We start from the raw sequence: 17,522 nt of genomic DNA, 5'->3' as shown, positions 1-17,522 counted from the left end.
CCCAGACTGTTTAACGCTACCACAAGATATCAGAAACCCTGCTGAAACAAGTGTAGAAGTTTCAAGAGGAAATTTCGCCTTCAAAGCAGGCAAAATAGCTGACCTGGAGAGTGTACAAAGAACTTTCACGGCAGCTAAATTACTGGGAACGGTTAAAGTCCCTTGATTTGTATTCCCTGGAACGCAGGCGAGAGAGATACATGATAATATACACTTAGAAAATCCTAGATGGATTAGTACCTAACTTGCACACGAAAATCACTCCCTATGAAAGCAAAAGACTCGGCAGGAGATGCAACATTCCCCCAATGAAAAGCAGGGGCGCCACGAGTACACTGAGAGACAACCCAATAAGCTCTAACCATACATAAGGGGGATTACCAATGGACCCCTGGCTGTCTTCAAGAAGGAACTGGACAGGCATCTAAAGTCAATACCTGACCAGCAGGGCTGTGGTTCGTACATCAGTTTGCGTGCGGCCAGCAGTAACAGCCTGGTTCATCAGACCTTGTTCCACCGCGAGGCCTGGTCTCAGACCGGGCTGCGGGGGCGTTGAAACACTTTCCAGGCATCTCCAGGCACCATCAAGTTGCAGATCAATCAGGATGTGATATATATATGGGTCAATAGGCTGCCAGTATTAACAGCCTAGTTGGTCAGGGAAGCAACAATTCTGATTTTGGGAAGTGAAATCTTTGTTGTGACTCCAGTACCATCCGGGTACGTTTGATCGTAAAGTGAAGCTAGTGAACCCTCGTCTCCAACACCTGGGAGACACTGCAATCATCATGGTTTTGGCCCTTATGCATCCTTGTATTAGGTTCAAATAAGCAAAACTGCTGTCCACTATTCATATAAACTGATGTGGTGGGCCAGGTGGTTTTGTGCTCTACTTGATGTGATGCCAGGTGTGTGTGTGTGTGTGTGTGTGTGTGTGTGTGTGTGTACTCACCTATTTGTGGTTGCAGGGGTTGATTCATAGTTCCTGGTCCCGCCTCTTCACTGATCGCTACTAGGTCCTCTCTCTCCCTGCTCCATGAGCTTTATCATACCTCGTCTTAAAACTATGTATGGTTCCTGCCTCAACTACGTCACTTTCCAGACTATTCCACTTCCAGACAACTCTGTGACTGAAGAAATGCTTCCTAACATCCCTGTGACTCGTCTGAGTCTTCAATTTCCAATTGTGACCCTTTGTTGCTGTGTTCCATCTCTGGAACATCCTGTCTCTGTCCACCTTGTCAATTCCTCCCAGTATTTTATATGTCTTTATCATGTCTCCCTTACCCCTCCTGTCTTCCAGTGTCGTCAGGCTGATTTCCCTTAACATCTCCACGTAGAACATTCCCCTTAGCTCTGGGACTAGTCATGTTGAAAAAACTTTGCACTTTCTTTAATTTATTGACGCGCTTGACCAGGTATGAGCTCCATACTGGTGTTGCATACCTGACGTACAGGGTGTACAGAGTCTTGGACGATTCCTTACTGAAATATCGGAACGCTATTCTTAGCGTGTGTTCACCTATTTGTACTCGCCTCTCTGTGGCAGCATGGGTCGATTGTTAGCTCCTGGCCCCGCCTCTTACCTTGCTACTTGCCAGATTCACTTCTTTGTAGCCTCGTGGGTTCTATCGTACCTGCTCTTGCCTATGTGCGGAACATGACTCTACCGCTTCCTTTTCGAAGTCATTCCATTTCCCGATCTCAGTGAGACTGAAGTAATACTTCCTGACATCCATGTGACTTGTGGTTTGTATTACCCGCACCCAGATATGGGTATTCTTATGATTTACAAAAAGGCTATGGAGAATATGGTTTAGGACATGGGTATACCAGCGATGCACTAGCCTTTTCCACGTGTCCTTCCCTCACATATCCAAGCTTGTCATTCTCTCTAGTTCTTAAAATTTTTGGATATGGGTGTTGCCGGGGGAGGGAAAGAAAGTGTGATACCATGTCCAAACCTCCTTCGGTGCCTTGAACACGGGATGTAAGAATTCCTCTCTCCTCTTGCCATTACTACAAGTGTTGGACATGGGAAAAGATGGTTATCTTGAATCTGCGGATCTTCCAAATGGATCTTAACATGATGTTATTTTCCCCTATGGCTATCCCAGGATATTTTGGACACGGCTCGGACATAAGGATAAGTGATAATACCCTACTATCCAAAACAACACAGGTTATAGGTCTTTTTTTTATCACTAGATACTGTACACATGGTCTGGGACGACAGGAAATGAAGTTGACGTGTCTATCTTTGGTGAAAGAGGCTTAGACATGCTAACTAGGATTAGCTACGTAGAAATGGGATTAAGAAAGCTTTAAACTTCTCTTTTGTTTTACCAAAGGCTTCCCAGTTTGATTATTATTATTATTATTATTATTATTATTATTATTGTTGTTGTTGTTGTTGTTATTATTATAATTATTATTATTATTATTATTATTATTATTATTTCCATTAAATACGTAATTATATCTCAGCTACCTGTACATTATTATCATCATTTATCAGTAATATTATACAGGAAATAATAACACACAAGCAATAAAATAGAACTTGGTGAAAACTTAATAAAAAATATACTATTAAATAGCCCAAGATGGTAACCGGCATATTGGACGCTACTGATGTTATTCTTAAACAGGAACACAGAAAGAGAATAATAGAAACAGCGGTGTAAGATAGACTAATTCTCATAAACAGGAAAAGAGAGAGAGAGAGAGAGAGAGAGAGAGAGAGAGAGAGAGAGAGAGAGAGAGAGAGAGAGAGAGAGAGAGAGAGACTGAAGTGTAGAAATAACAGGAAACGGTAATCGAAGTGAAGAGAGTGTTGCAATCTCCTGAAAAACTGAAGAACAAAGCCGTTGATCTATAGCTGTGGGTTGTGTTTATCCTAGTGATTTACCCGATCCTGAGCTCCATCTGGAGCATACGGGTGTTCCTCACACACTGCAAGGAACACGGTGATCCGTGTCATAAGGAGCAATTGGTTCAAAGGCCCATTGACGGGAACCAGTCGGTCTGAAAGCCTTTTAACAAAGATTGGTTGATCTAAAATCCATTTCACAATGATATGTTGATCTGAAAGCTTTTTTCACAAGGACTAGTTGTTCCGAAGGCCCTTTGACAAGTACCTATAGGTTTAAGGACCCTTTAACAAAGGCTTCGAAGTCCCATGGTCCACTTAGGGTCTGGATGTATTTGTGACTCACTCAGGAACGAGAGCACTGGGTGGTGGTCCACACACTCAGATACACTGATGTGGTAGCCCAGCGGCTCAGTGGTCCAAACTCAGGAAGACTAGTGTGGTGGTTTAGTGGTCCCGTGGTCCACACACACTCAGGTATACTGGTGTGGTGGTCCACAAGATGAACATAATCAGTCGGGCGGTGGAGCCACTGAGGCGACTGGTGAAGAGTGACTTCGACTTCTCCAACATGGGCGACTTCGAGTACGACGATGAGTACGAGGAGAAGGGTAAGTACTCACTTATTTGTACTCTCCTATTTGTGGTTGCAAGGGTCGCGTCGCAGTTCCTGGCCCCGCCTCTTCGCTGGCCTCTACTAGTTCCACTCTCTTCCTGCTATAAGAGCCTGTGTGTGTGTGTGTGTGTGTGTGTGTACTCACCTATCTGTGGTTGCAGGGGTCGAGACTCAGCTCCTGTGTGTGTGCGCGCGCGCATGTGTAATTACACATTTCTTGCAACAAGAACCTTTATAAAAAATTAGTTTCATTTATATTCTGGTTAGGTGAACATATTTATGTCCAAATTTACAAACGTCAACAAACGGAGAAGACAATGTGTGTCACTTTAAATGTTTCATTAATATATGCTTATTTTTCATAATATTACATTTTTCTATTAGGTTACTTGATTTACAGTTATAAGTGACTTTGTGTCAGAGACACAACTAGACGAGTTCAGCACCAGGATGCATCTCTTGTATTATCTTATCCAGTTTTTGTTTCATTGAAATCGCTCGTCCACAACTTTTGCCAAGCAAATACGTACTTTCATTTTCGAATTGGATTTGTCAGATTTGGTTTCTGTGTTGATAGTTGTGTCTTGATGAGATGTTTTCACCTTAGTTGTGTTTCCTTGATGAAGACCCCAACAGCGAAGTCCAACAGCGGGAGAAACATCTGCTCCCAGTGCTGTACATTTTTCTCGATTACAAACTTTACTTTGATTCACAACTTTTTATTTATTTGCTTATTCTTGTCTTCAATTTGTACACTTCACTTATATCTTCCTTCACTCTTGTCTTCCCTTTGTACACTTCGCTCATATTCCTCCCCTCATTCTTGTCCTCACGTAGCATTCTTCATTTGTATTCCTCCTGTAGGAAAGATTTCTGATAGAGAGTAATAACATTCTTCCCTACATGTTCGAGCTTATAGCTACGTTACGTAAGCTTCTGTCGTAGACACAGCTATAAAGAAGAGTAACTTGTGATGCTACACACAGTAAACCACAGTGTTACAGTGAGCCACAGTGTTACAGTGAACCGGTGTTACAGTGAAACATAGTGTTACAGTGGTATATAGTGCAGCAGTGCTACAAACTACAAACTTAAATTGAGATTTATGTTAAATAAGTCACTGTAACGAGGATTTCACTGTATACATCTCATTCAATCACTCCTTCCCTTATCTTTCCCTCCTTCCGATCCTTCCCTCTCCCTTTCCTCCCTCTCTGCCACTCTGTGCCCTCTTTCTCTCTCTCTCTCTCTCTCCCTCCCTTCCTACGTGCCACAAATCTTGACGTCATGTGGAAGAAAAAAATCTCGCGAGCCTCCCTTGATATACATCCTGAATATTTTAATTATATGTAAATTTCACTCTCCCCTGAGGGGAGGGAGAGAGGGGAGGGAGTGGGAAGGAGCGTAGAGGGAGGACACAGTGATGGAATGGAAATAGTTTTTATTAATATTGCGTTACATTGTGAAAGCTATGCATGTTTCCCCTGTCATATTCCATCACACAGGATGGTTTTATGTGGGGAAGAGAGAGGGTAAAAGAGACAGAAGGAACAAGGCACAAGATAGAGATAAAGAATGACTGGAAGAGGAGGAGACAGAGATAGAGAGAGATTGACAGACCCATAATTGCTCCAAGTCTCAACAATTGAGCAGAGAAACAAGGAAGAGACATTCAATTAATGTGTTGCCAACAACACTGAGGAGAGACAACACTGAGGAGAGACAACACTGAGGAGAAACAACACTGAGGAGAGACAACATTGAGGAGAGACAACACTGAGGAGAGATAACACTGAAGAGAGACAACACTAAGGAGAGACAACACTGAGGAGAGACGACACTGAGGAGAGATAACACTGAGGAGAGATAACACTGAGGAGAGATAACACTGAGGAGAGACAACAATGAGGAGAGACAACACTGAGGAGAGATAACACTGAGGAGAGATAACACTGAGAGACAACAATGAGGAGAGACAACACTGAGGAGAGATAACACTGAGGAGAGATAACACTGAGGAGAGATAACACTGAGGAGAGATAACACTGAGGAGATAACACTGAGGAGAGACAACAATGAGGAGAGACAACATTGAGAGACAACACTGAGGAGAGACAACACTGAGGAGAGACAACACTGAGGAGAGATAACACTGAGGAGAGACAACACTGAGGAGAGACAACACTGAGGAGAGACAACACTGAGGAGAGATAACACTGAGGAGAGACAACACTGAGGAGAGACAACACTGAGGAGAGACAACACTGAGGAGAGACAACACTGAGGAGAGACAACACTGAGGAGAGACAACATTGAGAGACAACACTGAGGAGAGACAACATTGAGAGACAACACTGAGGAGAGACAACATTGAGAGACAACACTGAGGAGAGACAACACTGAGGAGAGACAACACTGAGGAGAGACAACACTGAGGAGAGACAACACTGAGGAGAGACAACACTGAGGAGAGACAAAATTGAGAGACAACACTTAGGAGAGACAACACTGAGGAGAGACAACACTGAGGAGAGACAACACTGAGGAGAGACAAAATTGAGAGACAACACTTAGGAGAGACAACACTGAGGAGATACAACATTGAGAGACAACACTGAGGAGAGACAACATTGAGAGACAACACTGAGGAGAGACAACACTGAGGAGAGATAACACTGAGGAGAGACAACACTGAGGAGATACAACACTGAGGAGAGACAACACTGAGGAGAGACAACACTGAGGAGAGACAACACTGAGGAGAGACAACACTGAGGAGAGACAACACTGAGGAGAGACAACACTGAGGAGAGACAACACTGAGGAGAGACAACACTGAGGAGAGACAACACTGAGGAGAGACAAAATTGAGAGACAACACTGAGGAGATACAACATTGAGAGACAACACTGAGGAGAGACAACACTGAGGAGAGATAACACTGAGGAGAGACAAAATTGAGAGACAACACTTAGGAGAGACAACACTGAGGAGATACAACATTGAGAGACAACACTGAGGAGAGACAACACTGAGGAGAGATAACACTGAGGAGAGACAAAATTGAGAGACAACACTTAGGAGAGACAACACTGAGGAGATACAACATTGAGAGACAACACTGAGGAGAGAACATTGAGAGACAACACTGAGGAGAGACAACACTGAGGAGAGACAACACCGAGGAGAGACAACACTGAGGAGAGACAACACTGAGGAGAGACAACACTGAGGAGAGACAACACTGAGGAGAGACAACACTGAGGAGAGACAACACTGAGGAGAGACAACACTGAGGAGAGACAACACTGAGGAGATACAACACTGAGGAGAGACAACACTGAGGAGAGACAACACCGAGGAGAGACAACACTGAGGAGAGAGGAGAGACAACACCGAGGAGAGACAACACTGAGGAGAAACAACACTGAGGAGAGACAACACTGAGGAGAGACAACACTGAGGAGAGACAACACTGAGGAGAGACAACACAGAGGAGACACAACACACAACACTGAGGAGAGACAACACTGAGGAGAGACAACACTGAGGAGAGACAACACTGAGGAGAGACAACACTGAGGAGAGACAACACTGAGGAGAGACAACACTGAGGAGAGACAACACTGAGGAGAGACAACACTGAGGAGAGACAACACTGAGGAGAGACAACACCGAGGAGAGACAACACTGAGGAGAGACAACACTGAGGAGAGACAACACTGAGGAGAGACAACACCGAGGAGAGACAACACTGAGGAGAGACAACACTGAGGAGAGACAACACTGAGGAGAGACAACACTGAGGAGAGACAACACCGAGGAGAGACAACACTGAGGAGAGACAACACTGAGGAGAGACAACACTGAGGAGAGACAACACTGAGGAGAGACAACACTGAGGAGAGACAACACTGAGGAGAGACAACACTGAGGAGAGACAACACTGAGGAGAGACAACACTGAGGAGAGACAACACTGAGGAGAGACAACACTGAGGAGAGACAACACTGAGGAGAGACAACACCGAGGAGAGACAACACTGAGGAGAGACAACACTGAGGAGAGACAACACTGAGGAGAGACAACACTGAGGAGAGACAACACTGAGGAGAGACAACACTGAGGAGAGACAACACTGAGGAGAGACAACACTGAGGAGAGACAACACTGAGGAGAGACAACACTGAGGAGAGACAACACTGAGGAGAGACAACACTGAGGAGAGACAACACTGAGGAGAGACAACACTGAGGAGAGACAACACTGAGGAGAGACAACACTGAGGAGAGACAACACTGAGGAGAGACAACACTGAGGAGAGACAACACTGAGGAGAGACAACACTGAGGAGAGACAACACTGAGGAGAGACAACACTGAGGAGAGACAACACTGAGGAGAGACAACACCGAGGAGAGACAACACTGAGGAGAGACAACACTGAGGAGAGACAACACTGAGGAGAGACAACACTGAGGAGAGACAACACTGAGGAGAGACAACACTGAGGAGAGACAACACTGAGGAGAGACAACACTGAGGAGAGACAACACTGAGGAGAGACAACACTGAGGAGAGACAACACTGAGGAGAGACAACACCGAGGAGAGACAACACTGAGGAGAGACAACACTAAGGAGAGACAACACTGAGGAGAGACAACACTGAGGAGAGACAACACTGAGGAGAGACAACACTGAGGAGAGACAACACTGAGGAGAGACAACACTGAGGAGAGACAACACCGAGGAGAGACAACACTGAGGAGAGACAACACTGAGGAGAGACAACACTGAGGAGAGACAACACTGAGGAGAGACAACACTGAGGAGAGACAACACTGAGGAGAGACAACACTGAGGAGAGACAACACTGAGGAGAGACAACACCGAGGAGAGACAACACCGAGGAGAGACAACACCGAGGAGAGACAACACTAAGGAGAGACAACACCGAGGAGAGACAACACTGAGGAGAGACAACACTGAGGAGAGACAACACTGAGGAGAGACAACACTGAGGAGAGACAACACTGAGGAGAGACAACACTGAGGAGATACAACACTAAGGAGAGACAACACTGAGGAGAGACAACACTGAGGAGAGACAACACTGAGGAGAGACAACACTGAGGAGAGACAACACCGAGGAGAGACAACACTGAGGAGAGACAACACTGAGGAGAGACAACACTGAGGAGAGACAACACTGAGGAGAGACAACACTGAGGAGAGACAACACTGAGGAGATACAACACTGAGGAGAGACAACACTGAGGAGAGACAACACTGAGGAGAGACAACACTGAGGAGAGACAACACTGAGGAGAGACAACACTGAGGAGGAGAGAGACAACACTGAGGAGAGACAACACTGAGGAGACACAACACTGAGGAGAGACAACACTGAGGAGAGACAACACTGAGGAGAGACAACACTGAGGAGAGACAACACTGAGGAGAGACAACACTGAGGAGAGACAACACTGAGGAGAGACAACACTGAGGAGAGACAACACTGAGGAGAGACAACACTGAGGAGAGAGGAGAGACAACACTGAGGAGAGACAACACTGAGGAGAGACAACACTGAGGAGAGACAACACTGAGGAGATACAACACTAAGGAGAGACAACACCGAGGAGAGACAACACCGAGGAGAGACAACACTGAGGAGAGACAACACTGAGGAGAGACAACACTGAAGAGAGACAACACTGAAGAGAGACAACACTGAGGAGAGACAACACTGAGGAGAGACAACACCGAGGAGAGACAACACTGAGGAGAGACAACACTGAGGAGAGACAACACAACACTGAGGAGAGACAACACTGAGGAGAGACAACACTAAGGAGAGACACAACATTGAGAGACAACACTGAGGAGAGACAACACTGAGGAGAGACAACATTGAGAGACAACACTGAGGAGAGACAACACTGAGGAGAGACAACACTGAGGAGAGACAGCACTGAGGAGAGACAACATTGAGAGACAACACTGAGGAGAGACAACACCGAGGAGAGACACTGAGGAGAGACAACACTGAGGAGAGACAACACTGAGGAGAGACAACACGGAGGAGAGACAACACTGAGGAGAGACAACACCGAGGAGAGACACACCGAGGAGAGACAACACTGAGGAGAGACAACACTGAGGAGAGACAACACTGAGGAGAGACAACACTGAGGAGAGACAACACTGAGGAGAGACAACACTGAGGAGAGACAACACTGAGGAGAGACAACACTGAGGCGAGACAACACTGAGGAGAGACAACACTTAGGAGAGACAACACTGAGGAGAGACAACACTGAGGAGAGACAACACTGAGGAGAGACAACACTGAGGAGAGACAACAGTGAGGAGAGACAACACTGAGGAGAGACAACACTGAGGAGAGACAACACTGAGGAGAGACAACACTGAGGAGAGACAACACTGAGGAGAGACAACACTGAGGAGAGACAACACTGAGGAGAGACAACACTGAGGAGAGACAACACTGAGGAGAGACAACACTGAGGAGAGACAACACTGAGGAGAGACAACACTGAGGAGAGACAACACTAAGGAGAGACAACACTGAGGAGAGACAACACTGAGGAGAGACAACACTGAGGAGAGACAACACTGAGGAGAGACAACACTGAGGAGAGACAACACTGAGGAGAGACAACACTGAGGAGAGACAACACTGAGGAGAGACAACACTGAGGAGAGACAACACTGAGGAGAGACAACACTGAGGAGAGACAACACTGAGGAGAGACAACACTGAGGAGAGACAACACTGAGGAGAGACAACACTGAGGAGAGACAACACTAAGGAGAGACAACACTGAGGAGAGACAACACTGAGGAGAGACAACACTGAGGAGATACAACACTAAGGAGAGACAACACCGAGGAGAGAGGAGATACAACACTGAGGAGAGACAACACTGAGGAGAGACAACACTGAGGAGAGACAACACTGAGGAGAGACAACACTGAGGAGAGACAACACTGAGGAGAGACAACACTGAGGAGAGACAACACTGAGGAGAGACAACACTGAGGAGATACAACACTGAGGAGAGACAACACTGAGGAGAGACAACACTGAGGAGAGACAACACCGAGGAGAGACAACACCGAGGAGAGACAACACTGAGGAGAGACAACACTGAGGAGAGACAACACTGAGGAGAGACAACACTGAGGAGATACAACACTGAGGAGATACAACACTGAGGAGAGACAACACTGAGGAGAGACAACACTGAGGAGAGACAACACTGAGGAGATACAACACTGAGGAGAGACAACACCGAGGAGAGACAACACCGAGGAGAGACAACACTGAGGAGAGACAACACTGAGGAGAGACAACACTGAGAAGAGACAACACTGAGGAGAGACAACACCGAGGAGAGACAACACCGAGGAGAGACAACACTGAGGAGAGACAACACTGAGGAGAGACAACACTGAGGAGAGACAACACTGAGGAGAGACAACACTGAGGAGAGACAACACTGAGGAGAGACAACACTGAGGAGAGACAACACTGAGGAGAGACAACACTGAGGAGAGACAACACTGAGGAGAGACAACACTGAGGAGAGACAACACTGAGGAGAGACAACACTGAGGAGAGACAACACTGAGGAGAGACAACACTGAGGAGAGACAACACCGAGGAGAGACAACACTGAGGAGAGACAACACTGAGGAGAGACAACACTGAGGAGAGACAACACCGAGGAGAGACAGCACTGAGGAGAGACAACACTGAGGAGAGACAACACTGAGGAGATACAACACTAAGGAGAGACAACACTGAGGAGAGACAACACTGAGGAGAGACAACACCGAGGAGAGACAACACTGAGGAGAGACAACACTGAGGAGAGACAACACTGAGGAGAGACAACACCGAGGAGAGACAACACTGAGGAGAGACAACACTAAGGAGAGACAACACTGAGGAGAGACAACACTGAGGAGAGACAACACTGAGGAGAGACAACACAGAGGAGAGACAACACTGAGGAGAGACAACACTGAAGAGAGACAACACTGAGGAGAGACAACACTGAGGAGAGACAACACGGAGGAGAGACAAGACTGAGGAGAGAGAGAGAGGAGAGACAACACTGAGGAGAGACAACACCGAGGAGAGACAACACTGAGGAGAGACAACACTGAGGAGAGACAACACTGAGGAGAGACAACACTGAGGAGAGACAACACTGAGGAGAGACAACACCGAGGAGAGACAACACTGAGGAGAGACAACACCGAGGAGAGACAACACTGAGGAGAGACAACACCGAGGAGAGACAACACTGAGGAGAGACAACACCGAGGAGAGACAACACTGAGGAGAGACAACACCGAGGAGAGACAACACTGAGGAGAGACAACACTGAGGAGAGACAACAATGAGGAGAGACAACACTGAGGAGAGACAACACTGAGGAGAGACAACACTGAGGAGAGACAACACTGAGGAGAGACAACACCGAGGAGAGACAACACTGAGGAGAGACAACACTGAGGAGAGACAACACTGAGGAGAGACAACACTGAGGAGAGACAACACTGAGGAGAGACAACACTGAGGAGAGACAACACTGAGGAGAGACAACACTGAGGAGAGACAACACTGAGGAGAGACAACACCGAGGAGAGACAACACTGAGGAGAGACAACACTGAGGAGAGACAACACTGAGGAGAGACAACACTGAGGAGAGACAACACTGAGGAGAGACAACACTAAGGAGAGACAGCACTGAGGAGAGACAACATTGAGGAGAGACAACACTGAGGAGAGACAACACTGAGGAGAGACAACACTGAGGAGAGACAACACTGAGGAGAGACAACACTGAGGAGAGACAACACTGAGGAGAGACAACACTGAGGAGAGACAACACTGAGGAGAGACAACACTGAGGAGAGACAACACTGAGGAGAGACAACACTGAGGAGAGACAACACTGAGGAGAGACAACACTGAGGAGAGACAACATTGAGAGACAACACTGAGGAGAGACAACACTGAGGAGAGATAACACTGAGGAGAGACAACACTGAGGAGAGACAACACTGAGGAGAGACAACACTGAGGAGAGACAACACTGAGGAGAGACAACACTGAGGAGAGACAACACTGAGGAGAGACAACACTGAGGAGAGACAACACTGAGGAGAGACAACACTGAGGAGAGACAACACTGAGGAGAGACAACACTGAGGAGATACAACACTGAGGAGAGACAACACTGAGGAGAGAAAACACTGAGGAGAGACAACACTGAGGAGATACAACACTGAGGAGAGACAACAAGAAGCCCAAAAAGAAAAAAAGAACTGAGGAGAGACAACACTGAGGAGAGACAACACTGAGGAGAGACAACACTGAGGAGAGACAACACTGAGGAGAGACAACACTGAGGAGAGACAACACTGAGGAGAGACAGCACTGAGGAGAGACAACACTGAGGAGAGACAACATTGAGAGACAACACTGAGGAGAGACAACACTGAGGAGAGACAACACTGAGGAGAGACAACACAACATTGAGGACAACACTGAGGAGAGACAACACTGAGGAGAGACATCACTGAGGAGAGACAACACTAAGGAGAGACAACACTGAGGAGAGACAACACAGAGGAGAGACAACACTGAGGAGAGACAACACTGAGGAGAGACAACACTGAGGAGAGACAACACTGAGGAGAGACAACACTGAGGAGAGACAACACTGAGGAGAGACAACACTGAGGAGAGACAACACTGAGGAGAGACAACACTAAGGAGAGACAACACTGAGGAGAGACAACACCGAGGAGAGACAACACTGAGGAGAGACAACACTGAGGAGAGACAACACTAAGGAGAAACAACACTGAGGAGAGACAACACTGAGGAGAGACAACACTGAGGAGAGACAACACTGAGGAGAGACAACACTGAGGAGAGACAACACTGAGGAGAGACAACACTGAGGAGAGACAACACTGAGGAGAGACAACACTGAGGAGAGACAACACTGAGGAGAGACAACACTGAGGAGAGACAACACTGAGGAGAGACAACACTGAGGAGAGACAACACTGAGGAGAGACAACACTGAGGAGAGACAACACTGAGGAGAGACAACACTGAGGAGAGACAACACTGAGGAGAGACAACACTGAGGAGAGACAACACTAAGGAGAGACAACACTGAGGAGAGACAACACTGAGGAGAGACAACACTGAGGAGAGACAACACTGAGGAGAGACAACACTGAGGAGATACAACACTGAGGAGAGACAACACTGAGGAGAGACAACACTGAGGAGAGACAACACTGAGGAGAGACAACACTGAGGAGAGACAACACTGAGGAGAGACGGCCCACTCCACACACTGCTGAACCTGATATTCACAAGACGAGAAGTGGGAGGAGGACGACAAAACGAGACGAAGGGATGTGAGATGTACAGGAGAAACAGGTGCAAAGGTCATAAAACAAAGATGAAAGAATGCGTAAAAACATGAGAATGGGATTTGGAAATAAGAAAAGAGAAAATATGGCGAAAAGAATAAGGAACATTGTAAAAAGGAAGCAAAGGATAAGAAAGACGAAGAGTCAGAGTCAGAATAAGGATAATCAGCTTACTACCATTTTGTTACAGCAGCTGTTATTAATAACCTCATTACCCCCTCCACTGCTCAAATTACCTTTCTCTCTCTCTCTCTCTCTCTCTCTCTCTCTCTCTCTCTCTCTCTCTCTCTCTCTCTCTCTCTCTCTCTCTCTCTCTATCTATCTATCTCTATCTCTCTTTCTATCTCTCTCTTTCCATGTAGAAAATTCATTGTGTATGATGAAATATGACAGAGAAGCATAGCTAGCTATTTATTTCCCAGACAATGCTGACAGTACATCTCCTTCATAATGCTGACAGTACATCTCCTTCACAATGCTGACAGTATATCTCCTTCACAATGCTGACAGTATATCTCCTTCACAATGCTGACAGTATATCTCCTTCACAATGCTGACAGTATATCTCCTTCACAATGCTGACAGTATATCTCCTTCACAATGCTGACAGTATATCTCCTTCATAATGCTGACAGTATATCTCCTTCACAATGCTGACAGTATATCTCCTTCACAATGCTGACAGTATATCTCCTTCACAATGCTGACAGTACATCTTCACAATGCTGACAGTATATCTCCTTCATAATGCTGACAGTACATCTTCACAATGCTGACAGTATATCTCCTTCACAATGCTGACAGTACATCTTCACAATGCTGACAGTATATCTCCTTCACAATGCTGACAGTATATCTCCTTCACAATGCTGACAGTACATCTTCACAATGCTGACAGTATATCTCCTTCACAATGCTGACAGTACATCTTCACAATGCTGACAGTATATCTCCTTCACAATGCTGACAGTACATCTTCACAATGCTGACAGTATATCTCCTTCACAATGCTGACAGTACATCTTCACAATGCTGACAGTATATCTCCTTCACAATGCTGACAGTACATCTTCACAATGCTGACAGTATATCTCCTTCACAATGCTGACAGTATATCTCCTTCACAATGCTGACAGTATATCTCCTTCATAATGCTGACAGTATATCTCCTTCACAATGCTGACAGTACATCTTCACAATGCTGACAGTATATCTCCTTCACAATGCTGACAGTACATCTTCACAATGCTGACAGTATATCTCCTTCACAATGCTGACAGTACATCTTCACAATGCTGACAGTATATCTCCTTCACAATGCTGACAGTACATCTTCACAATGCTGACAGTATATCTCCTTCACAATGCTGACAGTACACCTTCACAATGCTGACAGTATATCTCCTTCACAATGCTGACAGTATATCTCCTTCACAATGCTGACAGTATATCTCCTTCACAATGCTGACAGTACATCTTCACAATGCTGACAGTATATCTCCTTCACAATGCTGACAGTACATCTTCACAATGCTGACAGTATATCTCCTTCACAATGCTGACAGTACATCTTCACAATGCTGACAGTATATCTCCTTCACAATACTGACAGTATATCTCCTTCACAAGGCTGACAGTATATCTCCTTCACAATGCTGACAGTATATCTCCTTCACAATACTGACAGTATATCTCCTTCTCAATTCTGACAGTATATCTCCCTCACAATACTGACAGTATATCTCCTTCACAATGCTGACAGTATATCTCCTTCACAATACTGACAGTATATCTCCTTCACAATACTGACAGTATATCTCCTTCACAAGGCTGACAGTATATCTCCTTCACAATACTGACAGTATATCTCCTTCACAATACTGACAGTATATCTCCTTCACAATACTGACAGTATATCTCCTTCACAAGGCTGACAGTATATCTCCTTCACAATGCTGACAGTATATCTCCTTCACAATACTGACAGTATATCTCCTTCTCAATTCTGACAGTATATCTCCCTCACAATACTGACAGTATATCTCCTTCACAATGCTGACAGTATATATCCTTCACAATACTGACAGTATATCTCCTTCACAATTCTGACAGTGTATCTCCCTCACAATGCTGACAGTGTATCGCCCCTACCATGCTGATAATATATCTCCTCCCACTATGATAACATTGCATCTCCCACAGGAGAGTTCGACGTCTACACTATGGAGACAGCCTTGCCTAAGATCGACTGGGATGCCATAGAAGCACATCTTAAGGCCACTAAGGAAGAAGAAAGACGAGTAAGTACTTGCTTCTTTATTACCACTCATATATATATATATATATATATATATATATATATATATATATATATATATATATATATATATATATTGCAAGCTCTTGATGATGTGTTGATTGCAACACGAAAGGCCTAGAGCTATCTTTCAACTCCCCCCCACCCCCCGTGGTTTTGTATCTTGTATGCCTTGTTCGCGATATTTGTTAGGTCAGGCTCTCCCTGGTCTAAGACGAGTCATTACAACTGACAATATAAGTACTGTACATTTCGGCTTTGCAGTTGCAGTGCTCTTCAGTAAATTAAGAGTGTACACGAGTTTATTTTGTTTATGAAACGTTATGTGCCGTGACATAAATCGTCTACATGTACGTAAAATTTACTTCTAGATATGTCAGGCCTCATGTTGCGAGGGTAGAGCAACTCTCGACACCAGTTAGAGGTATATCACAACTACGAGATAAACAGCTCGTTAGTTGATCTTAGGACTGCTGATCTTAAGATCCTAGAAAGTTAATTCTCTTGTATATAATTAAGAGCCTAGCACCGACACACACACACACACACGACACACACACACACACGACACACACACACACACGACACACACACACACACGACACACACACACACGACACACACACACACACTACACACACACACACACACACACACACTACACACACACACTACACACACACTACACACACACACACTACACACACACACACGACACAGACTCACACACGACAGACACACACACGACAGACACACACACGACACACACACACACGGCACACACACACGACACACACACACGACACACACACACACGACACACACACACACACACACACACACACACACACACACACACACACACACACACACACACACACACACACACACACACACACACCAAATCCTGAGGAAAGACAGAGGGAACAGGGTGGGTGGAGGAGTGGCGTTGCTGATCAAAAATCGCTGGAATTTTGATGAGCTGGAGAGAGGAGACAGCTGAGAAGAAAGTGATTACATAGCGGGAACACTTCACTCTGGAGGTCCCAAGGTGGTAATAGCAGTGATGTATAACCCACCACAGAACAGCAGGAGGCCAAGGCAAGAGCACGACGAGAGCAATAGAGCGATGGTTGATACACTGGCTAGAGTGGCCAGAAGAGCTCATGCATGCAGGGCAAAGCTCCTGATCATGGGTGACTTTAACCACAAGGAGATCG

At 45.8% G+C, this 17,522-nt stretch overlaps 1 protein-coding gene across 3 annotated transcripts in view; it reads left to right on the top strand.

Moving 5' to 3' along the window:
* Positions 1–17,522, top strand: part of Schip1 (Schwannomin interacting protein 1) — a 90,623-nt gene that overhangs the window by 14,461 nt on the left and 58,640 nt on the right. Inside the window, exons 2-3 of one of the 3 annotated variants that reach the window (XM_070089223.1) lie at positions 2,652–3,483; positions 16,188–16,285. In XM_070089223.1, coding sequence (XP_069945324.1) covers positions 3,375–3,483; positions 16,188–16,285 — 207 coding nt within the window. In that variant the 5' untranslated portion in view covers positions 2,652–3,374. Of the gene's footprint in view, positions 1–2,518; positions 3,484–16,187; positions 16,286–17,522 lie in introns of all 3 variants that reach the window. The other 2 variants (XM_070089221.1, XM_070089222.1) reach the window with 2 other exon arrangements.

The sequence above is a fragment of the Cherax quadricarinatus genome, chromosome 27, assembly GCF_038502225.1.
Source record: "Cherax quadricarinatus isolate ZL_2023a chromosome 27, ASM3850222v1, whole genome shotgun sequence".
NCBI lineage: Eukaryota > Metazoa > Arthropoda > Malacostraca > Decapoda > Parastacidae > Cherax > Cherax quadricarinatus.
The sequence above is the reverse complement of the archived record's forward strand: the minus strand, read 5'-3'. Positions and strand labels throughout refer to the sequence as shown.